The following is a 27,496-nucleotide window of genomic DNA, read 5'->3' as shown; positions in this document are numbered from 1 at the left end:
AAATCCAGGGCCCTGGAGAGGCCCAAAAAGCCCATCTGGAGGCAACCAAAGGCAGAGCCCAGGCCAGGGCTTAAGCTCAGACCCAACTCAGGGTCCCCAAGGGACTGCATGTGCTCAACTCTTCCAAATAAACTGCCCACAAGCAAAAGCGCTTTGTTTTTCCTAATAGTTTAATTAGACTTTAATGATTTATTGCTCATCTGCAAGGATTAATATTGCATTCATTAAAAATCATTCATATACAAAATAAACCTCTCCCTCCCGGCCCGACGCTGCCACCGCCACCCCCGGGCTCCCCACCCCCCACGACATGGCTTATACAGAGATGGAGCCCTTAGGCCGAGGTTCGACCCTAACGTGGATGGGAAAGGGGGGGGACCGTGACCCCCAAGGGGTCCCAGCGTGGGTCCCCTCACGGGGAAGGGGGATGCTCTCGCTCCCCCCCCGCCCCGAAGACGCCCATCACAGCTCACTGAGCCAGGCGTTGAGTCCCCCGTGAAGTTTAAGGGAGGGTGGAGGGGACCCTGCAAGGCAGGTGATCCCCAAAATCTGTGGGGAAAGCAAGCGACCCAGCGACAGTCCAGGAGGAGACCGGGCAGGGTGAGAAAGAAGAATAGTCAAAGGAGAAGGAGACTGAGGGGAAGAGAGGAGGGCGATTAAAGCCACGAGCACCCCTCCCACCTTCCTCCCGTCCCCACAAAGGAGCTTTGCAGCCCCCAGGAAACAGCGGCACCCCCAACCCTGCAAAGCCCCAGGGAGGGACCCAGCCAGGCAGCGCTAAAAAGGCAGCCCCAGTCTGTGGGAGGAGGTGGCCAGAGGTGAAGGAGCAGCCCCAGTCACAGGTACCACAACATCTCCATTATCCGTGTACCGGGAGATGCAGGCAGCGAGGGTCCTCCTTCCCTTCACGCTCTGGCCTTGGCAGGGGGAAGAAAGAGGCAATTTGGGGAGGATAAAAAAAGCCAAGAGAAACCTCACTGGGTTGCAAGAAGCTTCCCCTGCCCTGGGACAAGCTGCAAGAGATGGAAAAGAGAAACAAGTCACCAGTGAGGATGGCGAAGGGGGATGAACCAATGAGAGTGGCTGAAACGCACTGCGAGAGGGCAGGGGAGAGCTGAGAAAGCCCAGCTCAAGGGCTGGGGCAGCAATGGGGAGCAGAGGGCTTTGCGCAGAGGTCTCTGGTGCAGAGGGCCCAGGCTGGGGTAGGGGGAAGGCTCATCTCTGCGTCCGTCTCAAAACAAAAAAGTGAAACACCCCCCAAAAAAAACCCCCAGACACCCTTAAAACCACCCTGCGCTTCTCAGTGGGAGATGGGGCCGCTCAGACACAGTGAGCACCTGCATTCAGCAGGCAGCTGCATCCCCGACACTTCCCCCCCCCCCCCTTAAAACATCTCTTTAAGGATCAAAAAGAAAAAGAGGAAAAAACAAACAAACAAACAAAAGATGTTTTTAACTCAATTAAGGTGCAGTTTGGCTAAAAAACCTAGGAGAGATGAGGATAATGCTGGGTAAGCGACCCCCGTCCGAATTCAGATTAGCACCCTGAAACAGTGAACTCCCCCGTTCCCGGCCGGCCACCAAACCTGGGCCAGCGGCCACCAAACCTGGGCCACCTCGGCGCAAGGACCTTGGCCAGGCTTGGGGACAGTCACCTATTCGCGAGGTGGCCAGCAGGCGCCACTCTGCTCCTAAGCAGTGCTAGGAGCATTGATCTAGCAGCTAAAACTGGGCTCTTTAAGGCAATTTAGAAGTTGCAGATAATCCACACAAAGAAAGAAACATAAGATAAGGTAGAACAGCATCTCCATATCTGCAGGGATCCCGGCCGAGACTAACGCAGGCTGGAAAGGTGAAGAAAAAAAAAAATATCGCTGCAGGAATGAACTGCCCTTGGCACATCAGGAAAGGGAAACCCTCCCCAGGAGCCAGGGCTGGGAACCACCAGCGGCTTCAGCCACATGAAAGCAAGAAGCAAATCCCAGGTTGTCTGCCAAGATCAGACAGAGATGTGATCACGTAAAAAGGGTGAAACTGAGAAGAAAAAGTGACCTTAAAATCACACTGATAAATGTAAAAACAGGTTCCTTTGTTGGTTTAAAAAAAAAAAAAAAAGGTAAACCAAAATAAAAATGATCTTTAAAAATAATCTCTCTAATGTTGCCTTGTGTGGTCTGGTCCTTCATGGGTATGGTCCGTCAGTATCTAGAAGAGAAGGGAGGGCACTCTGAGGTCGTGGGTGCTTGGGGACACAGCTCCTGGGAGCTGCTACTGTCCCAGTGCCGGGAGATGTCCCCAGCAGCACCCACTGGGTGAGGAGACAGCGGCTCCCTGCCCCAGCTGACACTGACCTGTAGTAATTGGGTTTGAAAGGCCCATTTTTGTTGAGTCCCAGGTATTTCGCCTGATCATCCGTCAGTTCTGTCAGGTGGGCATCAAACGAAGGCAGATGCAAGCTGGCGACGTACTCGTCTGGGAAGGGGGAGAGGAAAGAGGGGATCAGGGGGTGCACATCCCCCACTACACTGCTGGGGAGATGATGGACGGACTCATCATATGGCACGAAAAGGGTCTCATGCTGGGTCTGCCTAGGCAGTCCTTGCATCTAGCACCACCGATTCACTGTCACATAAGCCTACGGCAGAGCTGAGCCCAAGCCCTGGTGCTGAGCAAGGCTGGATGTGCACCAAAAGGCACAAGGGTGGCATGAAAAACCTCGAGCAGGAAGGCTGCAGGATAAGGGGCACGGGCCAGCGCTGCAGGTTAAGGAAAATAAATCAAACAACCTGCACGTGTTTTAAGGTTGCTGCCTCTGATGGCCTCCCTGAACTCATTCTCTCTCTGGGAGTTTTTTCCAGCCCAGGTTTGAGTTTCTCCTTACATCCAAAACTGCTACCTGGGGAATAAGTCAGTCTGGGTTCCCTTCACTCACCCATCTTCTTCGGCAGCAGGTACACGTCCTGTTTGTAACGGCCCTCGGGAGCGTTGTAAAGCTCAATCAGAGCCAGAGCCTGCAGAGATCACAGGGGACAGCCCGGGGACAGTCAGGGACAGCCACCAAGCTGGGCAGCACTGAACACCCGCAATGGCACAAAGCTCTCGGCAGCAGATAAGGGTTTGGGAGCCTGAGGAAGGGGGCAACCATTTCCAAAATGCCTTGAAGGAAAGGCTTCTACTTAAGGGTACATCCCTCCCTGGGTCTCCATAATCCCACCACCACTGGGGGAGGACCAGAGAGATCGGAGAGGAGATGCCACCCAGCTTGTTTGCAGCATCTGGGCTTAACGCCCCGGGGAAAACCAGAGCACAAGGATGGAGGAGAGGGGAGCAGCTCTAATTCCATAAAACCATACAGCTGCCGCATCACGCAGAAATGAAGGGATTGCTCGTTTTAAGCTGGCGGCATTGCTCCAAAAACCAGAGCCACTCCTTCAGCAGAAATCAAACTGCATCTCCCCCAAGTGCCAGTTCATGCAGCTGAGAGCCAGGTCCAAAACAGAGCCCTGGTCCCCGTCAGTTTGGACCGACAAGTGTGAGGAGAAGGGAATTCCCCACCGTTCGCGTGGCTGTCCTCCCCCAGCCATCAGTCCCCTCCGTCTTTCCAGCCCAGCAGGTTTCTTCCATCACTCGCCAACCAAGGGCTGCACCAGGCTCGGCTGCTCGCACAGCCAGCACCGACTGCAGATCTCAGAGCAGAACCAAATTTAATCATCGTTTTCTTTGGAAGGGCAGAGTCACGACAAACAGCGCAAGACACAAGCTGTGTCTGCCCAGCTGAGCCGGCGCTGATGCTGGGGAGCATTTTAACCACTGACCTCCAGATCCCCAAAACTCACCCCAGGGGAGATTTTTGTGCTGTTGAAATCAAAGAGTCCAAAGACAAAACAAAGCCTTGCTTTGAGGTAAGCTTAAACCTGTGCTGAGGGAGCTCTCCAGTGGCTTACAGCACAGCAGGAGCTCTGCCATGAAGGCTGGCTCATTTAAAAGCTCTCCCAGCTGTAACCAAAGCAGTGAGTTCACACCATCATTAACTGCATCCCAGCCAAGAGGTGATAGCTACAGTATTTCTGGCACTGGTGCCATCCCAGAGACCCATCCAACTGCGTGTTCCCAGCTTCTTCCAAACCGTCCCCACCCCGAGGCTCGTGCAAGGCCCCAGAGCATCCTCCACCCCTCGCGCCCCGGCCCTGCAGTGTACGGACCTGAGTGGTGGCTGTGATGGAGAGAACGAAGGTGGGAACCGTGGAGCAGCTCAGGTTAAGAAGACGGCCCTAGGAGACAGCAGGAGGAGTTTGCAGAGAGCTGAACTTGCCCCCATAGCCAAACTAAATTGAGTCTCAAGATAGAAGTCACCTCTACTCCCTCCCCGGGGCAGGGGGCAACCACAGCACAGTGATTCAAGGCCCACCTATGTGACCAGAGCATTCCAACTCTGCCTCAGTTTCCACTCTAACCCTTAGCTTTAAGGCAGGGAAATGTTGTGGTCCCTAGAAAGAGCGAGTCCCTCCTACTGCCAGAAGAGCTCAAGTGGGAAAAGGAGACACCCAGCCAGTTTGCTGTGTGGGAAACCCTGCCAAAGCCAGAAGCAGACGGCGTTTGGCTGATGGGGATGGCTCCCGGCTCGAAAGAACAGAGCCAGATGGCACCTCTGTGGCTGCACGTGGTACATGATACCTCCCCTGCCTCAAGAAAAGGGAAAAGAAAATAAATCAAGAAACCCTTTCTCGAGCTCTGAACCTCCTCCTAGCACCTTTCCACCTGGTTAAATCTCTGTTACAAGCTCCTGCACACAGCGATTTCCTGAGAGGTTCAAAACAACATCATGGCAGGACTCTCAGCGCACCTCGGCCAGCAGCACCACCCGCTTTCCATCCGGCCATATGACGTGATCCACTTGGGAACGGACCCGCTCCCAGGTCAGCTCCGGGGTCCGGAGGCTGGTCTGCAAGAGCAGGAGGAAGAGGCTGGAGTCACAGCGGGAGCACGGCGGGGCAGGCGCAGCCGTCGAGGCCGCAGGCAGACTCACCACGTCGATCTCGGTGTTGGAGTGGCCCATGTTGCACACGATGCAGCTGTTCTTCATTCGGTCCAGGTGTTCTCTGGTCACGACGTTCTTGTTTCCTGCAGGCAGAGAGGGCACAGATGAACCCAAGGCAGTGGAAATATAAACCCTCTGATTTCTCCTTCCCTGCGCTTGAGTCAGAGAAGCTCAGATTGGGGCAACATCAGATGAACTTCCATCAGGATGAGAGCCCTCCTGGCTGTGACAACGGAGAAACACACGGGATGAGTGCTGAGCGTTGGTCTCACGAATTAACCAGGCTCTAGGAGACCCCCAAATACCCTTGGGACACACGGCTGTGATGTCCCTCCTCCTCCCAGGGACTGAGGAGGACTGTGGCCAAATAGCAGACTGGGGGGGGGTAGGAGGAAAAGCTCTTGCCAGAGCAGAGCTATTGCTCTTGTAAAATTAGCAGCACGTGGCAGCGAAGCATCCTCCATCCCCAGCTCCCCCAGCACCCTTGAGACCCCCACTTGGGAATGACTGCTCCTTCTCGGCCTGCTCCAAGGCTCACCCACAACCTTCTCATCCCTACCTGTGCAGGTGATGACGACATCCACCTGACGGATTACTTCACTCAGCTTCACCACCCGAAATCCGTCCATGCTGGCAAAAAAGGGGGAGAGGGACCACGATGAGGAGGAGAAGCCTGTTCCCTCTCTGCCCCAGGCCAGGAGGGATGGTGCTGTATTGCTGCAGCAGCTCCCATCTGCTCACACAGCAGCCAGGCTGTCCCTTCCACACCCCCAGGGACGCCAGATGCGTGAAGAAGGGCTGTGCAAAGGATGCGGCATCAAACCTGCTCTCACAAATGTTGGAGGAGCCTGGGGATGTGCGGAGCATTCAGCCAGCCCTGCATGAACCCTCGAGCAGCCTTCCCAAGCCAGCTGGGGCAGGTGCCTACTGCCTGGTACCCCACCACTGCCCCAGCCCTTCCCCATCACACCCCAACAAGATGTATATTCTCTGAGATGAGCCACAGATCCTCCTGGCTCTGCTTCAGCCTCTGTCGGGGTTTACAGGAAGCCAGAGAGCAAACGAAGAGATGCTCACACAAGCAACATGTAACATCTTACCAAGCTTGGAGAGCGCAGATGGGGTCGATCTCCGTGACGTAGACGATCGCTCCCAGGGCTTTCAGAGCGGCGCAGCATCCCTTGCCGACCTGCCGAGACAAAGCGTCAGCATGAAGCTGAACACAGGACGCTCAGAGCTCTACAATCCCTTCCCTAAAACAGCCCAAGCACATCCCAGGCTGGGAGATGCTTGTCCCAGCCACCTGCCCAATGCCAGGAGCAGCTCAGCAATGTACCTGGTGAGTGGCACTTCTGCCGCAAGCCCAGCTCCCCCTCCGCAGCCACCAGCCCTCCAGCACAGCCACCAGCTGGCAGGAGCTTTCCAAAACCAACACGCTTGCAGCCTGCAGAGCCCCCAGCACCACAGGAGCCCTTCTGAGCTCTCCTCTAAGAGATTAAAGCCAGTCTGGACGAGCATGCACTTCCCCCACTTGCCTTTAAGCCAAAGGCTTTCTTTGGCATTCAGAGCTGTCCTGCACTGATCGGGGGACAGATCCTCCATCTGACGTTCCCCACTACAGCACGGGGGAGAGCAAAGCTCCTGTAACAGCACTTCTGACTCTATCCCTCTCCTCACTACAAAATTAAAGTGAAGTCTGGCTCTCCACACCACTTACCCACACTGAGGCCTGGCTAATCTGCACGTACCCGTGCTCAGCCCCATTTTCTGACCAGCAAGATGCTGCCGGGCAAGAAACACCTCCAGAGACCCCCTTATCACCCGGCTCCAACCTCAGGTCTTCTGACAATAGCCAGGCAGGGTAAGCTGGGACTCCAACCCACATCCAAATGGGAAACCAGTGAAGGTAGAAGGACTCTCTTGTTTTGAAGAAGTCTGGTAAAACTCGGGACAGGCCCTGGAAACTACAACTCCCAGCACAACTCATGGCTGGACAATCAGACGCCACCCCGGAGCGCCTGGGCGAGAGCCAACACAGCCTCTTGTCGAGCAGAGCTGGGCTCCACTGGTGTCTAAATAAATTAGTAAGCGCGTTCCTGCCGGGAAGAGCATTTGCAGCTACTGCCAGGCCCTTCGCAGCACGGGAAGATAAACACCCACACAGACAGCGCACAGATGGAGGGAAGGTGTCAGCTCCCGGCTCCGTGCTCTTCCAGGGCAGAATCATTTACAGGTTCGTGATACAATTCCCCTCTGCCAGAACGTTATCCACCAGCGAGATGCAGCCTGCCCCTCCGCCTCCTCTGTCACAGGCTCGGTGACAGCCGGGCTGGATGCTGAACTCGGTCCAGGGACAGCAGATGGGAGCACCCATGGGTAGTTATAATTCAGGCCAGCGTTCCCAGCAACTGTCGTACTTGCAGCCCAGCTAATCTGCAGGCAAACTGGGGAATCTGATGCTTGTTCTGCAGGCTCCCAGCAGGTTCTAGCAAGATTCTCCCTGGTAATCACTCACCAGGTTTGATCTACTCCTATATCAAGGGCAAGTGGTCTTTGCACGGGGAAGAAGCAGGATGCTGAGCCCAGGGGAAGGATGGCGCGGGGGGAGGCTGACTCACAGCTCCACCGACAGCCGCTTACGAAACTCACCTCCCCATAACCACAAACCACCACTTGCTTCCCTCCAAACATCACATCCGTGGTCCTCTTCAGGCTGGGGGACAGAGAGAGACCTGTGTTGGGATTAGTCAAGCGCACACCGCTGATGGCCACGGGCAGCGCTGCGCCGCGAGAGCCCCCAAAACCAGATCCTGCAAGCACACAGCAAGGGCAAAGCAGCGAAGAGCCCGATCCCTGCTCGAGAGGAGCCGGAGCCAAATCCACCAGTGTGAGCGACAGCGCGGAGGGGAAGAAGGGTTGGACTCACCCGTCCAGGATGGATTCCCGGCAGCAATATAGGTTATCAAATTTCTGTTTGGTGACGGAGTCGTTCACATTCATGGCTGGGACACAAAGCTTCCCGGCCTTGGAGAGCTGGTACAGCCTGGAAGAGGACAGAGGCGTGTCAGAGCAGTGAGCAGCAACCCAGTACGAGATCTCCACATCAGCCTTCCCAAATGTCCTACCTGTGCACGCCGGTCACGCTCTCCTCCACAATCCCTCGGATCTTCTTGAATACGTTGGGGTATTTCTTATAAACCCAATGGGTCAGGTCCCCACCATCATCCAGGATCTAGAGAACGGGCAAGGAAGAGCATGGAGCAGTCAGGCCTTCCACTGGGAAAAGCACTTGCTGGGGACAGGATGAGGGAAAAAAAAAACAAAAAAAAAAAAAAGAGATGGAGAGCATCTTCAGGCACTGATGGAGGGCTGTTTGGGCAGAGGCCTGGGGGCCAGGACTCCTGGGTTCCCCTAGTTGCCAGCAACTCGGGGTCTCCTCCAAAACACAGAGGATTTCTTACCCCCTGCATGGAGCTGATGGATCCTAACAGGGTTTTCTGCCCCTGCTATTGCTCTGCAGCCTGGAAACGTGAGCACAGGCAGCACTAACTAAACAGGCTGAGATCAGAAGGACGCCACAACATTCATGCCCTGAAAGCAAACAGTGGAGAGGAAAGGCTGCGGGAGCTGTCACAGCCCACTGACACATGCTATCACGTCGTTAGTGATCACGGACCATGCAGTAAGGCAGTGAGAGGCATCATCTGCTTTCAGGAAGGGAAAGGTCCCCTGCAGAGACCTTCTCGCCTTGGGAGAGCGTGGATGGGATCTGTGTCAAGAGAGGAGCAGCTGGGGCAGCTCCCACAGAGCTGACTCCAGGGGGGAAAGAGGTCCTGTGGTTTCTTGGCTCGTTGGCAGCTCCCACGCCACTGGGCTGCATCAGCTCAGGCCATTGTCTCTGCAGCTCCTCCAACCCCCATGGTTGCCCCCAGCCCAGCTCCAGCTGCCATTCTCCAGGACCCCCACTTTAACGGGGGCTCAGAGGCTTTTGCAAAGCCAGCAGGTGCCAAGGCAGCCCCAGCAGGACCCCAGGGAGGGAAGGGTGAGGAGCACCCAGTGACCACTCCACGGAGGAAGAGGAAGGGCTGGAAGAAGGCTCATTACCATGTTGGCTTGCCAGCCATCTACGTTAACACAGCGGTCAATGCACCACCAGAAGTCGTCCTCTGACTCCCCCTTCCAGGCAAACACGGCAACACCTAGAAGAAGACAACAGCATCCTTGGCATCTGCTGTGTTTGGCAGAGCTCTCTCCTGCTTGGCCAGCTCAGGAAAGCCACGGAGAGGAGGGCCAAGGGGCGACGCAGAGCTCAAACCGCAGCCCACAACAGGATCAGACCCGTTTATCCCTCCCCTAAAAGATATTTGGTGCAAACCAACCCTCAAACCAGCTGTCTGGGACAAGGCTGCAGAGCCAGGAGGGGCTGGAAGGGCTCTGCATCCCCAGGCTTGGCTGTACTCACCAGCTTCTGCTAAGGCAGCTGCCACTTCGTTCTGGGTGGAATAGATGTTACAGGCAGACCAGCGGCACTGCGCTCCCAGAGCGCACAGCGTCTCGATCAGCACCTGCGAGACAGTGGGGTGAGCGGCAGGCCCGGGGCAGCGGTGAGGGGCCCAGGCACAGCCCTGCACAACGGGCAGTGAGGGACCCATCAGGGACCCATCAGGGGACCCATCAGGGACCAGCTCCAGCAAACATTGCCCTGGGGAAACACATGCAGCAGAACCTTTGCAAAGCGTTTCCAGAAATGTGAAGGTGCATCCTCTGATTCCCCAAAGCTGGGAAGCTTAAGGGACTTTCTTTCCCCAGGAAAAGCTAGTCTCTCCTACCCCAGACACCCCAAATAAGCAGCCACTCACCGCAGTCTGTGCTGTAATGTGGGTACAGCCCACGATTTTAGCTCCAGCCAAAGGCTTCTCCCCTTGAGCTCGTTTCCTGAGTGAAATCAGAGCAGACATGTCTGCAAAAGGAAAAGAAGGCTTTTAATGACGGCTTAGTTCAGAGAGGCCCCTCTCTGCCAGCCCTGCTCTCCTTTCCAGGGTCTCAGGCTACATCCAGCCCTAGAATTTTTGTTATAGTTGTTAGACAGCCAGAGAAAAAACCCCACATCCCTGGCCTGGCAGGTCTGTCCAAAATGGGACCAAAACACCAGTGCCATTTGTAACAGCCACGTAACAAGAGAGGTCTGGGACAGGTACTGTCCAAGGAATGCAGCTAGGGAGTCACCAGCCCTGCAGCAGAACAGCATCAAGGAGAAGCAGCTAAAGAAGCTGAAAACAGTGCTGCCACAGCTTAGAGGAGCTTCTCTAAATGTGCCTGAATTATCTTCCCCTTCTAGGCTCTGGTAGCATGCGTCCAAAAGGTGCCCAAAAGCAAAGTTACCCAATCACCCCCCTGGAAATGGTAACTCAGCTTCCCACAAACCCCAGGGGAAGGGTTGGGATTGTCAGTTTTCATGTCTCCGAAGGTGTTGCAAGATCCTTGCCCACTGAGGTTTCTCATCCAAAGCCACCAGAACATTAAACCCTGCAGGAGCTCTGCTGCTGTTAGAAAATGGATGCCCCACATCGTTAATGTTTGCTGTCGTGTCTAGCTCTTCCCCATGTAATCAGCTGATTTGGGGGGGGGTAAGACAGGGTATTCAAGGCTGTAACAAGAGTTGTGGGAATTGCCACGGCTCAGCTTCCCTCTGGAGAGCACAAAGTCCCACAAACCCCACACTCCACTTTTACCTTGCTCAGCGATCTCGATCTCCCGGCGCCCAAACTCTGCCTGCTTGATGTTCTTCACACAGAAATTGCTGCTGCCTTTGGAGTTGGTTTGTTGTTTCTCTCGGGGGGACACCTCATCATCGGAGCTGTCCGTGTAGGAGGCAGCTAAAGCCAGGAGAGGAAGGAGTGTGACCCCAGGTCTCAGGGACCTCCTACCCTTTTGGGTGCGTTTCAGTTCCGTTTTGCTGCCCAGCTTTCATGCACAGACACTCATGGCTCAAACTACAAATCTCCTAAGGAAAGTGAGTGTCCAGAAGGAATTCTGCACTCTTGTTCTCCAAAACAACCCAGAGATAACTGGGTTATCAACTAGTAATCAATGCCCAAGCTTCAGGAACCCCCAGAATTATCCCCTCCACATCCAAGTACAACACAGCAGCATGGAGCATCCTGACAAGCGGGTGAGCAGCGTGTTTGTTCACAGCGGCACCGACGCCGGATCTGGGAGAGGATCAAGCACGGACAAGGAGCCCAGCACCTACCAGAGCTGTAGCTGTCGGTGGAAGACTGCGAGATGGAGCGGGACAGGGACCGACGGCCCGTCTTGGTTGGGAACTTGGTGAACTCCTGCATGTCATCTGCAAACTGGATTTGCTGAGAAGTGCAAAGGAAGAGAAGCGCTAAATCAGCAGGTGCTCCTTACGGCATGTCGTCTTTCCAGGCTACACAGGCCCGTGGGTCCCTCCAGCCCACCTTAACTGCTGTAGTCACAGAAATAAGCATCACCAAAGGCATCAAGGAACAGATCTGTGGCTACATATGCCAGAAATTAAACCCCCTCCTCTGCCTGATCATCTCTGTCACCCGAATGTTAAAGATTTGACACTTAACACCTGAAGACAAAAAGAGCACCCAGCGAGGCTTGAAACATCTCCTTTAACCCACCTCTGGCTCCCTGAGGCTCCTCCAAGAAAATCAGATTGCTTGTACAACACAAATACCATGCAGCCCTCCAGACAAGCCCCGCGCAGGCAGAGACCCTGCTCCCGACAGACCCTGTCACAACTGGTCCCAACGGATTTCTGCCCAAAAGCACAGCAACAAGAAAGCTGGGGTGGTCCCAGCAGAAACTCAGATCCCTGGTGCTTCCAGGCTCTTCCCTGGGAACGGAGCATCCCGCAGGTTAAAAACACGGCACCTCCTTCCAAAACCGACACTAAAAGCAAAGGGAAAAAACCTCAGCCAGAGAGAACATTTCAACAAAAAGTAGTTGACATTGCATTGGCTTTCAGTCTCCTCAGTGTTACAGATGTTTCCATTGTAAGAGAAGCCCTAAAACAGCCACCCCTCATTCCTCTCTCAGCCAGAGGCAACTCAAGGCTCCAGCACCTACCACCAGCTCATCAAATTAAAGTGCATTGGGCTGAAAGGAAGGGAAAAATAGCCCCAAACTGCTCAGCTGCTGCACTCACCCCATGTGATCAGCCAGGAAAAAGCCCTATTACTGCTTCTGCAAGAGAAAGACAACAGAGATGAAAGGGAATTAGGAAAAGCGCCAGCAAATCCAGCCTGACCACCCCCTCCTCGGCACACTGCCACGCAGGAGACCCCGACAAAGAGCCCCAGCGTGGCCTCTTCCCTCTGATCATGTCGCTGCAGGATTTAATTTTGCCACTTAACAAGGATGAGACATCATCACAGGGAGTGGGATTAACAAAGCATCCCCACAGACCCAGGAGACCTCGAGAAGAGTCCTGAAGAAATCAAAATGATGGAAGAGACAGGCCACAGTGGCCTCAAGGAGGGGTTTTCCACGCCACAGCCATCCCAAAAGCTCCCTGAAAGCTTTGATGCGGGAAACAGCCTTCAAGGGTAGAAGAATGAAACTATTTACTTGAGATGCTCTGGCCCAGAAAGGAGGAATCTGCATACTCTGGGTCTGGGGTGTCTGCAGCACTAGTATGGCTTTTTGGGCTGTAAAATGGAGCCACGGTTCCTGGGGAAACCCAGCTGATGGGCCAAAAGCAGTGTTGGTATTCTGCTCAGGAGGGGAAACAAGGACATGAAACCTACTGCTCAACCCAAGGGAGGACATGGGGGTTGAAGAGGGGAACAGAGTAGCACCAGATCAAGCCCATCACCACACCCAGGCAGGCATCCCAGGCATTTTTGTGGGTGCTGCTGCTAAAAGTTTTTTAGCCAGCTCCTCCATACTGGACACATTTCCAGCCCGGTATCTGCTTCCCAGAGCAGACTTCCCAGCAGACGCCCGTGCGGTTCTGACGCAAATGGCATGAATTTGCATTAGTGGAAAGAATGGGAACGCTAAATGGGAGTTTTCAGGTTTGGTTTTGCAACTGGTTTAGGTCCTTGGGTGCAGAGGGAGGAACTGGAGGACATCGTAACCTAGAGCACTGCTGGGAGAGCTGGTACCGAGAGATAAGAGGTGCAGAAACACTTCCAGCGAGCAACACCAAGCAGGTAGCAGCGGTGTCCTCAGGGCGCAGGGCCGGAGCTGGCAGGCACAGCGGTTTCCCAACCAAGGAATGATATTGCTGGAATTTGTTCAAGGTCTGTTGCTTGGATCAATCTTTCCTGGACGGCCTAAGAAAGGCTTGTGCCACTTCCGTGCTGGTGTATTGCTCATGGGCATTTCCAGGGCAGGGGGAAACAAAATATCAGCAATTTCAGAACAGCAAGATTCCCACCCCTTCGCGCCCACATCTTCCTCTGGCAACTCAAACCAGAGGGTGTAAACATGCCCCATAAAATAGCTGTTGGCATTAAAATAGCTTAAAGTGTTAGTTGAGGAATTTTCTCCATCTCGGGGAAAGATTTCTAGGGAAGAGGTGAACCCAGGAGGGCAAAAACAGGTAACTCAGACTTTGCTGCTCCGGGCTAGGATGCAGGTGGGTGTCTGTCCTTGCTTACAGCATCCAGGACACAGGAGCCCCAGGTCAGAGCATTTCCCCCGCGGTGAAACGTGCTGCCTGGAGGGTCTCATGGAGCAAAGCTCGTTTGGGATGTGATAGGAAGGAGAGGGTGGGGATGGAAGGCTGCTGCGCTTCCCAGCTCCACACCATCCCCGCACCACCAAGACAACAGAGATCTACCAGACACTGTCATCCCCTTCAAGGGACTGGCTCGGGGTGTTAAGCCAGCTCCAAGGCACAGTTTTTAAGAGAAATAGCAGTTCTAGAAATGAGGGGTTTGAATCCAAAGGGGGGGGGGGGGGGGGCGGGGGGGGATCACTGCTAAGGAAACCAAGTGCGGAATCAACCACAATAATCCCCACCATGGCTTTACCAGAGCTCATCTGAACTCCACAGCTTAGCAAAATCTGCCCTGTCTAAAATTATCAAACGTGGCAAGCGGCTTCCAAATCGAATGAACCATTTGCACATCAAACCCCCTCCAAGCCCAGCAAATTAACAGAGCGTCCGGCAACCAGCCGAGAGGAAGATGAGGGAGGACAGCGGGTGCTGCGGTCAGGCAAAGCGACCGAGGCGACTGGCAACGTGTGTGACCGTCGGGCGCGTTACCTTCCATGTGCCGGGCTCTCTAGCTGCATTAAGGCGACGGAGAAAATCTCGTAATCCCTTGGCTTGTCATGGGAATTTGAATGAATGGCATCCCCGGCCGGGGGCTGCGAGGAGTCGGCTGTGGCTGGCCAGAGCCGGGCTGGCTTGGGATTGGGACTGTCCGGCTACTGAGAGCACGATCGCGAATCACATCCCAAACTTCATCCTGCTGGAAGAGGCTTTTCCAACCGGGTGGAGCACAAGGCTTTAAGAACAAGGAAAATATTTTTTTGTCCCAGGAATTCATGACCAAGGAGGCAAAACAACACAGCACCGATTTCTCTGCACAGAAACAGAGCGGGGGTGTTTGCCAGCATCGCCACCTCCTGACAGGAGGAGATGGGCCGGGGTCCTGATGGAGCCCTGTGCCAAATCATTAGCTCCTGGCTTGGTACAGCGGGGGTTTTTTGGGAGATGCCCAGTAGGAAAACACCAGGATCCAACACCTCCCGCCAAGTTTTGGCAAAGCGACGCTGAACGCTGCCCGCTCCCAGTCACACCTGCCAAGCCAGAAGTACATTTTCTCCCCTTGCGAAACCTGGCGCGACCGTGCCCATTCCCACGCAGATCCGACTCTTCCCAACAACGGCTGCTCGTTTTCAGCTCAAACCACCCCTCCATGCCCTGAGTCTGGCTGGGCAGGAGGTGCGGGAACATCGTCCTTGCTGATACAGCACGCCAAAAAGGATCAAATGAGGTTCTAGGGACCCCCAGGGCCTCCCAAGGCAAAAAAAACCTGCCACCTTGTTTGCCTGCACCGTCTGGTGCTTCCCAAAACCACCGTGAAGTGAAACAATGGGCTTCAGCAAGCCTCTCCCTGCGCTGTGAGGTACCTGCCCACGCGTGGGCACAGCGGCCGGGCAGTCCTGAACCCAGCAGCACACGTGCCCCCAGCACATACAGCCTCGTTTGTTTAATTATTACAACATACGAAGGGCAAACAGATTCCAGATCTGGACTGCTACCACCTAAACGGACCAGCAGCTCGTGACTGCTGGGTGTGCCATCCTCGATGGTTTATCCTGCGTTTTTCCTCAGCAGTCAGGCTAGTGAGCAGCTTTCTGAGCTTACCGAGTAAGAGAAGTTCCCCCCCTGCCTCTGAGCTGCAGAGGACTCTATAAATCCAGCTGGATTTACCTTGGGCACAGATGAGCCAGGCACGTCCCTCTCACAGAAAACAACCCCACTTTGAATTTTAAGACTCTTTCCATCCCCAGAACGGCTCCAGAGAGGAGGCTCCAGAGAGGATGCCTGAGCTCCTTCACCGTGCCAGGCATCCCTGACTGCATCCTGTGCAGCCTCGGGGGGCAGCAGCGGAGCAGGTTGCGGAAGGAAGAGAAGGTGGTTTTGGAAAACATCCACCAATTCACAGCCATCCCCGGGGCCTCACGCTGACCTGGTTCACCGAGGCGCAGGCTCCACAGGGGAAAGGACACATGCTAGGGAGCAGCTCCAGGCACCCATATTGCCACCACCAGGTTTGCCTTAGCAACCCTTTTTTTTTTTTTTTTTTGATTATTATTTTTCATTAGGGATGTGATGGATGGCACATCCACAGTGGTGTAAAAAAAGCATCCTTATGTCCTTACAGCCCCTTCTGTCCTGGAGTAACTGGGGAGCGGGGAGGGGAGGTACAAGAGCAGGTTTTACACATCACCCAAGATAAGAAGGAAGCAGTGAGCCACCTAAAACCATCCAGCTTCCTAAATTTCCTCTACCACGTCCATGGACATGATGACAGCGCAGTCGCCCAGGAAGAAACAGCAAAATCAGAGCAGAGCACGTTCTCACAGCAACACAACTGCCTGGAAAGCAAGAAAATCTCCAACCCACTTCTGCCCTCCCAGGAGAAAGTCTGGAAGGATCCAGGGTCCTGGGACCTCTCCTTTGACTGCAGAAAGCCAGCAGCAGAGATCAGGACTATTCAGAGCAGCCAGTTCCCCTTATTTAATCTCCTCTCCCAAACAAAAACTCTCTGGCAGAGGCTAGGAGGGCACTGCCGGTTGCCCACACCGCTAAGCCCTGACGTGCCCTGTCTTTTAAGTTCATCATTTCTTTGTCATTCCTGGAAATTCAGCCAGACTAGAAATGCTTTACAGCTCAAATCAGCACTCATCCTCCTCACCAGCCTCACTTGCACATGAGACGTGACCAGCAGCTTGTACCAGGGCTGAGTTTTGCAGATCTGGAGATGAGCACCTTCTCACACCCAGGCTTCAAATGCTGAGGATTCGTTATGTGCAGAAGAATCGTTTCATCCCGGGTAGCTGCGGCTGGTTTCTCACGAGGAGCTGGGTCCTGCCACACTGCTGAGTTCAGGCGTTTCTAAAGGACAAGTTGTTTTAATCCATGTATTTGCAGAAGCGAGTCGTCACGTTCAGTCAACGCAGCAGCAAGGGAGGGAAGAGGCACCCAGGGGCTGAGGTCTCTTCAGCCACACATCAGCATAGGAAAAAAATAAATAAAATAAAATGACCAGCATGAGGCTTTTCTTCTATTCTTAGGTCAAAAAGAAGAGACGAGCAGCAGGTTTGCTTGTGCCACCTCCTCAAAGAGGGGACAGCACTCTTCCAGGCTTTGCTCCTACAACCAGCAGGTCCCAGAGGGGACCCCACGCTTCCCAAGCAGGAGAAAAGAGCCCTCCCCAAAAGCTACCCACGGTCTCCTGCCACATTTGCCCTCCTTGGGTCGAGGGGCTGAAACCACCCCAAGCCCACTCGCCGCAGGTTCCCAGAGTCTCTCCCCTGCGCTGGCCCCGGGGCTGGCAGCAGTCCCGCTGCGGCGAACCAGTGAGCGTGGCTGTGCCAGGGCGCTTGGTTTGTTTAGAGGACTTGGCTGCCGCTGTCCTCAGACCCCCTCTGCCCCGCTTCCAGGCTGGGAGAGCCAAACCCCTGTTCCCACAGGACAGTGTCTAGACATGGGGCAGGGAACCCACCGCAGCCCCCAGCCCTCGGGCACACAGGGGGATGCAGCTCCTGCTCCACAACCCGACGGGACATGTGTATTTTTGGGGTGGAAATCAGCAAGGCAGGCATGGATTTTTTAAGGTTCCTCTGCTGTGAGGTTATGCAGCCCTGGAGGGGTATTCCTGGACCACAGCATCCCATAAAGGTTGAAGGAAAGGAAATCTCAGGTACTCTGAGCAGAGGGATGGGGGCAGCAGGATCACTCATCATGCCCACTCCCAAATCACGAGCCAGGGGCAGTTTCTGAGGTGGATTTGGCCTCATGACTCACAAACCACTCCATTCTACCACTTCCAAGCTCCAGCCAAGCGAGCCAGCACATACCTAGATGACAAGCGGCTGCATGAATTCCCACGAGGCTGCGGCCAAGCTCAGAGGACAACCAGATTTCCAGGTCAAATCAGCTCAGCAGCACCCCAGCGGCAGAGCACAAGGCTGGGTGTAGGTGGGAGGGGGCTGCATTAGCAGCGCCCATGGCTTCAGCCCCATCGTGCTGCAGGGATGCTGGAGGAGCACGTCGGCAGCCGGGCGCTCAGCAGGCGTCTCCTGATCCTCCACACCCACTGGCAGAGCACCAAGGGCCCTGGAGAGAGCTCCAAGCGGCACAGCCCTGGCTAGAGAAGTTTTATGGAGGAACAGGACCTGCTTCTGCCTCAGGTGTGGCTTTTGCAACAGGACAACTTCCTCCTGACAGTTCCCCCAACCCAAACCTTTAGAAAAAACCTCAAAGAGCTTCATTCAGACAACACAGCTGGGAAGAGCTGCCTGAGGGTGCTGCTCTGCTTTTCGGATCAAAGCACAATCAGAGCTGAATTCAGCACCGCTTGGATCTGTACCTGTAGCTCCCAGAGGGTTCACAGGGCAGGTTGTTCCTCCCCAGAGAGACAGAGACCTGCCTGGCACTCTCCCCACTGACTCCCTGAGCGGGAACCGCAGCCAGACCTCTGCCTGGAAACCTTTACACCGCTCCCGACAAGGAAATAAAGAGCACTTAGGTCCTGGCAAAGTAAACCGGCCAAGCCCTGATACCAACCTCCATCCTTCACTGGCAGAGGAGGGCTGGTTGGGTAAAGCACTGGTAGGGGCAGAAAAAATGTTTCCATGAGTACAAGAGGAGAATTAAGGACTTTCACACAAATCCCAAAGCTCAGCAAAGAAGAAGAAACACCAGGAAAGAAATGGGCCCATTCCAAAGGTTAATAGGCTGGAAACCACGGCAAGATCTCCGTCATTATGGGAATCACTGTAAATGCTAGTTAAAGGAAAAATAAACAGAAGGCGGGATTAAATAAAATAAATGTGATTTTGAGTGCCCAGCTGTTAAATAGTAACTGGGAATAACTACTGCCTTATAAACACCTTGAGGTCAAAGGTGCACTGCCTCCAGCAAGAGCAGAGGGAAAGCTCCCCACCAGCAGATAAGGCACCACTCCTTGGACTGCAGGAATCGAGGCAACGGCTCCCGGCTGGAGCGCAGAGGGATATCTCCTTCACAGCTGGATCGGCAGATAGCTGGGATCCTTAAGGGCACTGAACTCCCATCAGGTTAACCCCACGAACCCAGCACGGCTACCCAGACAGGCAAACATTGCTTTCCACAGCGCAAAAGCAATCAGCTTGGCTTGCTGGGTCAACTAATTAGCTCACACACACATCTCCCCCCTCATCAGACAGCCTGGAGATATTAAGGTATGTGGAGGACAGACTTGGAAATAGGGGAAGCACAGCCCAGGAGAAGTCTTTAATGGGTGCAGAGGTGGCCACAATGGGATTAAAGACATCCCAGACTTCTCACCTATGGATTCATCTGTGGTGCCAATCCAGCCGTGCGCCTGCGGCAGAGCAAGCGTTTGGGCAATAAGGTAATTGGTATTAATTGGAGTTACCTTGCTGGGAGGATTGCACGGACAGGACTGTGGGTTAAGTCATTGCAGCGGCTTGTGAGACAAACAAGGGACTAACGGCCTCAAACGGGCCGGCTGCCTGCTTCGGAGCTGGAAACTCGTGGAAATGTATTTGTGTGTCATAGCTGATAGGGAATCATCTTTAGTTAGCATCAGTTTTTAAATTAATTAGAAAACTCCTCTACAACCACAGCTGTGCAAGACCAAGGGAACACTTGGAAGTGCTGTCAGAGGGCTCATTCAGCTCCACCACACGGGTCTGACGCAAGGGTTAGACACAAAAACAAACAAATTGAAAACCCCAAACCTCTCCTCTGTAATACTAAAGCAGCCCTTGTGTTTTTGGGGAGGAATCAACCTACCCGGCACCCCGGGTGCCCCACCCGCCTCCTTTTCTCCCCCAGAACTGGCTTGCAGAATCAGAGCATTTCAAGACCTCTTTTGGTCTTTCAAGAGACCAATACAGCAACCTCCGCCCAGGCGAGGCTCCAGCTACTCTCAGCTATGCCTCGAAGACCCTCCATCCCTATGCCAGGCTCTAAGGGGAAACGCCTGGCAGAATCAGCATCGAAACAGGAGCAGCCTGTTTGAAATAAATCCCAGAGAGCCAGGAAATACAGCTGTTCAACTGGAAAATTGGAAATGCATCTTCCCCGTGCCCCTGCCCTGCCTGACCCCTAAAAGCCCCTGATAGTGGTATTTCCACAAGCGGATCACGTAGAGCTGCCCTTTTCTCATTTACCAATGTAACTCTGTTTTCAGCCCTGGAAAAGACTTTGATTTTGATGCATCTGGTTAGCAAGGCAGAACAGAAACCCCAGGCTCCAGCTTAGGCTGTTCACTGCTCAGGACTCAGAGGAATCACTATCAGGATGGACAAACATCACCCTCTCGGACACTGACTCCTCACGTCGGAGCAAAGTCGACCCTTTCCTGCAAACAGGGTTGACTCAATTAACCCCCTTTCTTTTAAACGGGGCAGGAGGGATAAGAAGTGACATCCTTGTGGGGATGGCGAGCTCGGAGAAGGGGTTGGTTAATGTAGGGCGATGCAGGCTCCGCTGCCTGCAAGAGGCTGATGGCTCCAAGGTCAACAGGGATCGGCCAGATGTTCTCGCTCCAAAACATGCCCAGGTTGGATGCAAGCCTCTCCCCACGGTGCAAGAAATGTGTGATATTCGAGGCTCCCTGCGGGGAGGTGAAAGGAGGAGAGACAGAAAACAGCAGACACAGGTTCAACCTCACCCCAGGCCATCTGGAAGGAGGAAACCAAAACATGAATTTCAGCAAGGCAAAGCCCCGAGGAAGCTCCTTTCCAGGCTGCCTACCTTCTCTCTCCTCGCAGAAGGAGCTATTCCCTACGCCCACACCTTGCAGATAAACCAGGCTCCCACAACCCCCACCCAAATCACAGCTCCTGAATTAAGGCAGCTCCTTCTCTGCCAGGCACGAGCGGGTCCTGCCAGCGAACTCCAGGTCCGCAGGAGGCAGCCAAGGGGAAGCTGTACCCACCTCGGAGGGCCGCGGGAGCCTCACCCGAATTACAATGCAGCCTGTTTGACAAGCTGGAACATCATGTCCTCGGCCACCTAAGTTCTTTGGCTGTCACCAACCTGAAGTAAACAGATTCTGCAGCAGCAATAAGCTCGTTACCAAGGCCACCGTATTGATCCCGAAGTGTAATTAAAATTCACAGTTCAAGCAGCCCAATGCGACAGGGCAACCGGGGCAACTTCCTAAAGGCATGAATAGCCCCAGCTTCCGCATCCCGCCTCCTCAGAGGCAGGGAGCCCCCACAGGGAGAGACCAACTGCTCAAAAAACACCCCAAGGGGCAGCTTTCTCTTTGAACCATCAATCAAGATGCCCCAGAGCACCCGTTCCCTGTGCCGTGCCCTGCCGAGGGTTAACCACGCTGAGATGATGCTTAGCCCAAGGTTAGAGGGGTACGGTGCAGATCAGGTTCAGGCGCTGCTGAGCGTGGCCAAGTCCCCAGGGCTTTGATAAGGGGCTCGAGCATACCCCACAGAGATGGTAACAAGATGCTCCTCCTTGGTGGGACTCCCCGGCCCTCCTACAGCAGCCCCCCACTGATCCAACCTACAGTCCCATTGAGAAAGAGTGGGGTGACGCTCTGCAGAAGCGTCAGCACAAGGTCCTTTGCACCCGCAGCTCCACGGGGCCAGCGGCAGGCCCTGGGACAGTCACCTCAAACGTCACCACCATCTGCTGAGTGAAGGTGAGTCAGAGTCCCCAGATAAGCAGCTCTGATCAAAGGGCTCAGCAGGAAACGCAACAAGCCCTCTGCAAACGTAAACGTCGTTCGCAGGAAACTCCTGATGATAAAAGACACAGCCAGGCATGAACAAATCTCTTCAACTGAGTGCCGAGGCCCACACCTCCCCCTGCTCAAACACCTGCGACGAGGCACTCGCTGGCTCCTTGGAGGAACGATGAGGACACGATCCTCACCAATGCCCCACATCGAGTCAGCTGGTTATTCAAAAGGATCAACTCCAACCTGGCCTTGAAGAGCTGCTTTCCAGAGCCAAAAATCCCAGCCTCAACCTCTAGCAGGGAGCACAGGAACAGGCTCCAACATTTGCCCTGGGTGGAAAGCACAGTGAAAACTGTCTAGGTCCCAAAGAAAGTATTGTGGTAGGCCGGTCCCTAGCAGAAGATAATCTCGCATTTTGGGAAAGGCCTAAAGAAAACACTGCGCTTCTGCCGCCAGCAGACTTCCCACGCTCCAGACCTAGCTGCTCACGTGGGAAGGAGGCTCCCACCAAGCACAGCGGGGCTCACAGGAGAGCCAGCGCTGCTCAGATGGGTGGCCCCCACACCCACACCATCAGAAGATGACAAGAGACACTTCTGAAGGCTGGGGAGAATGAATATCCAACTCCTCTCCCATCTCCAAAGCCCAGAGATCAGAGTGGAAACCCAGCCTACCTCACAGGACTGCAGGAGGAGGCGAATGGAGAAGCAAGAGACCCACGCCCTGGCACGTCGTTTTGAAGATGGCTTATGTCTGTCAGACCTGGAAAATCTCCTTTCTTCCTGCTCTCTGGTTCAGTAACTTAATTAAGCATCTTCTGGCCTTGCAGTAGTGCTGGGTCACAAGGACAAAGCTCCCCTCTGGACAGCAATGAGACCCTCCAAAAAGCCAAACTGCTAAGGACCCAAGAGTGACTTATAACAGAAAGAATTACAATTCTGTCATTTAATACAGCACCACCAGTGACCTGTCTGCTCCCAGCCCCCAGTAAATCATCTCCGTTCAAAACACCCTCTTGGTTTGCTCTCACCATGGGTCAGGGTATGACCAGCTTGTGACCGTCTAGCCACAGCAGTGTGGTCACTTATGAGGGTTCTCCTGCACCCCAAGAAAGGCCAGACCCATCCCAGGGGGTCCTTACAGAGTAGGATGAGCCGTTCAACACATCCCAGCCCAGGCACCTCATTATGAAAAGGAAAAACTACAGTGAGAGGAGAGTGAGAAAGCAAAAAAACAGAGGATTTGGGCAAGGACGCAAAAACAGTCGAGTGTACGGCATCTGGCTAAACTACCAGGCAAGGAGGTGGTGGCTGCTGCCCTGGACAAGCACACAAAGGCAGAGGAGGATTTATGAGCAGGCAGTGTAAGGGATGAAATTAAAGAAAGAGGAAGAACAAGCGACTGCAGGAGCTCCATCAGTACAAACAAGGACAGGCTCGTTCCCCCAACAGACCGAAGGGGAAGGTGGTTTATTAGTACCCAGCCTGGCAGAGCTGCAGGGACCTGAGATGACTCGGGACTGAGAAAAAAAAAAAAACAGGACAGAAAACCAAGCTCTGGGAAGGGGCTGCGTGCAGGGCAGGGAAGCAGCAGGCTGCAGCAAGGTCAGGCACTGCTCAGGCAGCAGGAGAGCGGCTCTGCAGACAACAGCAAAAAGCAGCAGCAGAGATGATGCTCAGGAGAAGGTGTCCAGCCCTCCCCAGGGGACGGCAGCTCCCCACGTGCTCCATCCCCCTCTCCCCAGCCTTCCCCTGCTCCCATCTCCTGCCACCCCCGTGCCAGCCAGCACGCAGCTCGGCTCGCTACCACTGCAAAGCTGCAGCGCTGTGCATTAGCATTCCCCACCGCACAGCCTCCGCGGGACTCCGCCGGTGCCAGCATCCGCAGGGGCACAGCACCAACCCAAACACACCGGCCACAGCCTCCCCGGCTTCTTGGGGCACGGAGTTGCCCCGTAGCTCAACTCCCCGAAAGCAAATTCGAGGTTTTAGCCCATTTCATGCTCCAGGCGTGCTGCATGAGTAAGCAGATCTGTCTGCGGAGCGGCCGTCTGTCTGTCTGTCGGCACCCAGGTGTGAAGGAGCCCGCCGGACGCAACAGGGATCGGGTGAAGCGACAGACAGGGACAGCACTTGCCAAACCCCCCCTGTTTTGCCGCAAGCACAGCGCCGCGTCCTTCCCGCTCGAGGGTACCCACGGCTCGGCTCAGCCAGGAGTTTAAGGCTCCACTGACCGGCTGACGTGAGTTCAGAAAGCAACTGCTGTCAAGGGCACCCGCGGTCTCCAGGGAGGCAGAAGAGCAGACACCCAGACACAGCGGTGATGGCACGCAGGGATCTGGAAGAGTACAACCTGCCCTCAAGCCCTCCCGTCAGCCCCACACCCATATTCACTTAACCCGGGCAAGCCACAAGCCTCAGTGTTTCCAACCTTCCCCAGCAACACCAAGGCACTCACTGGAGAAAGTAGAAAGCTCAGCATCACTTACCTCTGCCTTTAAACCACTCCCTGCCAAAGAACCGCCTCGCTCTGACCAAAGCTGGTGTTATTTTGCTGACAGCCCGATTTCCCATAAACTGCAGTGAAAAAGGAGCTTCGGCAGAGCCAGGCAACCCCAGCTCTTGGGGGGGAAACCCCCCCCATTTCTGCAGAAAGGCTACAGTTTCATTCACCTCGACTGCGTCGGCTCCTACTTAAATCCAGAGTTGATCATATTTAATCTTTTAATCTCTTACCTCCTGCTCTTTCACTTTTTCACCTTAAACAAGTCACTGACAGGAGAGGAAACAAAGACGTCAGCGATCGCCCAGGCTGGCTGCGCAGCTCAGGCTCGTTCCGGGTGCCCCAACGCAGGCTGCCACCAGCAAGGAGGATGCCGACTTCTCAGCACCCGTGGGGCCGACGTGCCCCCAGCTCCATCCGAGGTGCTCCCCCAGGTCCGAGCTGGGCATGGGACGCTGGCGGGCTCACGCCGGCTCTTCCGCTGCACGCTGGCGCGTTCCCCCAGCGCCAGCCCAAGCGAAGGCTCCTCTTTGAAAAGCTATTCAGTGGCAAGTCACACAGAGGAGACAGAGCCTGCACCAACCTTGGCCACACTCCCGCCCTCCCCATCTCCAAACTCCTTACGCAAACTGCATCGGCAAAGTTCAAGGAGTCCAAAAACCCAGGGAGAGAGCTGCTTCAGCAGCACGCCAAGATTTCCCCTCCCTCAATGCTGGTAAATCACCTCTCTCAACCATCTTCTTCGCTGGCCTCTGACCACGCTGAAAGCTCTAGGGGCAGCGAGCACAAAAGTCACTTCAACTTGCATTGAAACAGAATCGTTTTAATGGTTTAATTGCGATCCTGCTTCGAAGGCATCTGAACTGGGGGCACTCAACATCTTATCTCAGGAGGGCAATTCTCCCTTCCTAGTCCTTTTATCCTTCTGCCAACGCCTTCGCTATTACAGAGCACTGTTCGCAGTAACTAGCCAGGCAAGGAAAACAGTGGCCCGAAGCATTTTGTTCCTTGACCTCAGCTGCTTCGCACACTCCCCAATATCTCGCTGCCTGCCGATGTTATCAGCCTCAAATGTCGTGTGTCGCTCTGGGCACCTTTAATATCATCACCCAGCCAGGAAAGGCTGCAGCAGCTGCCCAACTGACCGTGGCTTCTCGTGCTGTGCCACAAGCCCGCGCGGGCAGCAGCAAATTCAAGGTGATACAGCATCCCATACCCCCTGAGACACGAGCAAACTTTGCCTCTGAGGATGTTGGATCGATTCCCTCCTCCACATACATCACATTTCTTTTGACGACGCATATTTTGGCCCCGTAGCATACTTCAGGGTTAGCAGTTTGCTCTCCCCTCTCAGATCAGCTGGCTGCAGCCTCACACTGTTAGCTCCTCAGCTTTAAAGGAGGACAACGGTAATGAAAAGGTGAAAACAATTCCCGAGTTTGAGCTGTGCTGAGCCACTGCTGGAAGAGAAAGATCCCAGCTCCGCATTCCTCTGCTCCTTCCTCCAGGCTACGTCCACATAAACAGGGCTGGGGCGCAAGGAGAGCCTCCAGACCCCTGCTCCCCGGCAGCAGCCGTCAGCCTGGGCGAGGAGAGATGCCTCAAACACAGCTGCCTGACAGGAGCCCCTCCACGAGGGTCAGACGCTCCCCCAACCCCACCGCTGGCCAGAGCAGGTGAGAAGAGACGCTCCCCCAGAGAAGGAGAACGTTTGCGTTCCTGCGACTGCTTTGCCTTTGCTTCCAGCGAGGAGGCAGGCGGCTGCAGCCCCGGGGGGAACACGATGTTCAGCACAGCAGGGACCTCCAGCTGCAGCTGCACGGATCCGTGCAGCGCTCAGAGCACAAATCTGCCTCGCTGGCAGGACCCAGACTTCAGCAGCACATTACTGAGCCCGGCAGGGCTGCACCAAGCCAGGGGTGCAGGTCTCCGAGTGCTCACCCATCAAAAAGCCAGTTACCCAAGTTAGTGGAGGTCCTGTGCCCTGCCAGGGCGGCACGGCCAGTGCTCACCCGCCTGCGGTGCCATCCGTACACCCCAAAAGGTGTTGTCCAACCCCAAAAGGGTTACACAAGCAGGGCCCACACCGCGGGCAGCAGCACCAGCAGATCTCAGGAACTCCTGTGAGAAGGCCTTCAAGGATGAAAGGGTAAAGAGGTGACTCAGGAGAGCTCAGCACCCAGGGCTGCGCTGGCAGCCTCTTCCCCAAGCCCAGACACGCTTCCACCCACACTTCCAACAGACCCCCTTGCCCCAAAAAGAGTTCCACACTCCCAGTTTCCTCCTGCCGCCCTTCAGAGCGACCTACAGCAGGATCTCCAGGTCACTGCTGCCAGCTCGTCCTATTTAATGGGTCCCTCTCCTCTGGCCCCACTGCAGAGCACTGTCACCCCCACACACACAGTCCCCACTGGGGTCCCAACACACAGGGTCCCCCGACCTTACCTGCCTGTCCCCTTGCCCGGGGTCACCCTGCCCCCCAGGTATCCCCATGGCACAGTCACGCCCCCCACTCTGCTCCCCAGCTTTCTGTTCCCCACCTTCCTCCCCTGCCAGAGCCAAATCAGCCCCGGCCCCAGCCCCCCTGTACCAGGCCACGTTTTCCCCCTGCTGGTGCCAGCCCCCCATCAGCACCCCCTCACCCCCAACCAGGCCAGGGCCATACCCCAATACAAAGCTCTCTCTCCTCAGTATCCAATCCCTCCCTATTTCACCCCAAACTGGGCCAGCATCCTCCATCGGGCTCCTCCACCCGGGCTTGGTACCAGCTGCCCCTCAACGGTACCAGTCCCCGCCGATTTCTCTCCCACTGAATGGGGACAGCCTCCCCTTCCCACTCACCCCCCAAACCGGACCAGTTCCCGCTTCCCCAGCCCCCCCCCTCTCAGGGCTGCCCTTCCCAGAGCCGGGCCAACCCCTCCCGAACCGGGCCAGCGCCCGCCGGTACCGGTACCTTCTTGGGGGCCTTGGTGACGGTGGCCATGAAGGAGTACTTCTCGACGTCCTCCACCTCCTTGGCCTGCTTCACCTCCTCGCCGCCGGCGGGCTCCGGTACCGACATCCTGAGGGGGAGGAGGAGGCAGCGAGGCAGGCCGCGGCCGCCCGCGGTACCGGGCGGGGCGGGGCACGGCGGGCAGGCGGGTGCGCCCCGGTTGGGCTCGGCTCAGCCCGGTTAGGCTCGACTAGGCCCGGCCGGTCCCGCGTCGGAGGCTCCGGTGCCGCCGGCTCGCAGCGCGCTGCGGCGGGGACTGCGGCCGCCGCGCTCGGCGCCAGGGGCGGCCCTGCCGTGACGTCAGCGCGTACTGACGTCAGCGCGCACCCGCCGGGCAAGTGAGGCCGGACGGCGGCGCCGGCAGGAACGGGCACGGCGCCACAGCGCCCCCTGGCGGCGTCGGGGGGAGGCGTCGGGGGCGGGGCCAAGACAGGGGGCGGGGCCAAGACAGGGGGCGGGGCCAGAGAAACCGAGGAGGGAACAAATCCAAATTAAATCACAAAGATAAAACAAAAGAACAAGGTTT

The 27,496-nt window shown here is 55.4% G+C and overlaps 1 protein-coding gene across 9 annotated transcripts; it reads right to left on the bottom strand.

Moving 5' to 3' along the window:
* Positions 1-152: 152 nt before the first annotated feature.
* AHCYL1 (adenosylhomocysteinase like 1) lies at positions 153-27,253 on the bottom strand. 9 transcript variants are annotated; one of them, XM_074894082.1, is made up of 19 exons: positions 14,291-14,529; positions 12,221-12,258; positions 11,694-11,964; positions 11,291-11,402; positions 10,770-10,913; positions 9,897-9,997; positions 9,500-9,602; positions 9,142-9,236; positions 8,163-8,269; positions 7,964-8,080; positions 7,687-7,750; positions 6,138-6,226; positions 5,597-5,667; positions 5,026-5,120; positions 4,843-4,941; positions 4,202-4,270; positions 2,932-3,010; positions 2,351-2,471; positions 153-2,204 (listed from the first exon to the last, which is right to left on the bottom strand). In XM_074894082.1, exons 4-19 carry the CDS (start codon positions 11,379-11,381, stop codon positions 2,198-2,200), a joined length of 1,452 nt encoding a protein of 483 aa, XP_074750183.1. In that variant the 5' UTR covers positions 11,382-11,402; positions 11,694-11,964; positions 12,221-12,258; positions 14,291-14,529; the 3' UTR covers positions 153-2,197. The 9 variants fall into 9 exon arrangements, 8 of the variants coding, with proteins under 8 accessions (XP_074750183.1, XP_074750179.1, XP_074750180.1 ...); XM_074894078.1 differs by lacking the exons at positions 11,694-11,964; positions 12,221-12,258; positions 14,291-14,529 and adding exons at positions 16,529-16,654; positions 26,932-27,251; XM_074894079.1 differs by lacking the exons at positions 11,694-11,964; positions 12,221-12,258; positions 14,291-14,529 and adding an exon at positions 26,932-27,248.
* Positions 27,254-27,496: the final 243 nt, after the last annotated feature.

The sequence above is a fragment of the Strix uralensis genome, chromosome 24 (genome assembly GCF_047716275.1).
Source record: "Strix uralensis isolate ZFMK-TIS-50842 chromosome 24, bStrUra1, whole genome shotgun sequence".
NCBI classification, from domain to species: Eukaryota; Metazoa; Chordata; class Aves; order Strigiformes; family Strigidae; genus Strix; species Strix uralensis.
Note: the sequence above shows the minus strand (reverse complement) of the source record. Positions and strands in the feature narration are given on the sequence as shown.

Coding starts and splice junctions, on each gene's coding strand:
- AHCYL1 (XM_074894078.1), bottom strand. CDS start 27,039: ATGTCGGTACCGGAGCCCGCCGGCGGCGAGGAGGTGAAGCAGGCCAAG. Junction 11,403..16,528: donor TGAAGCCTGGGTGTGAGAAG/GTGCTCATCTCC, acceptor TGCACTTCTCAG/CAAATCCAGTTTGCAGATGA. Junction 5,121..5,596: donor TGTCGTCATCACCTGCACAG/GTAGGGATGAGA, acceptor CTCTGCCTGCAG/GAAACAAGAACGTCGTGACC.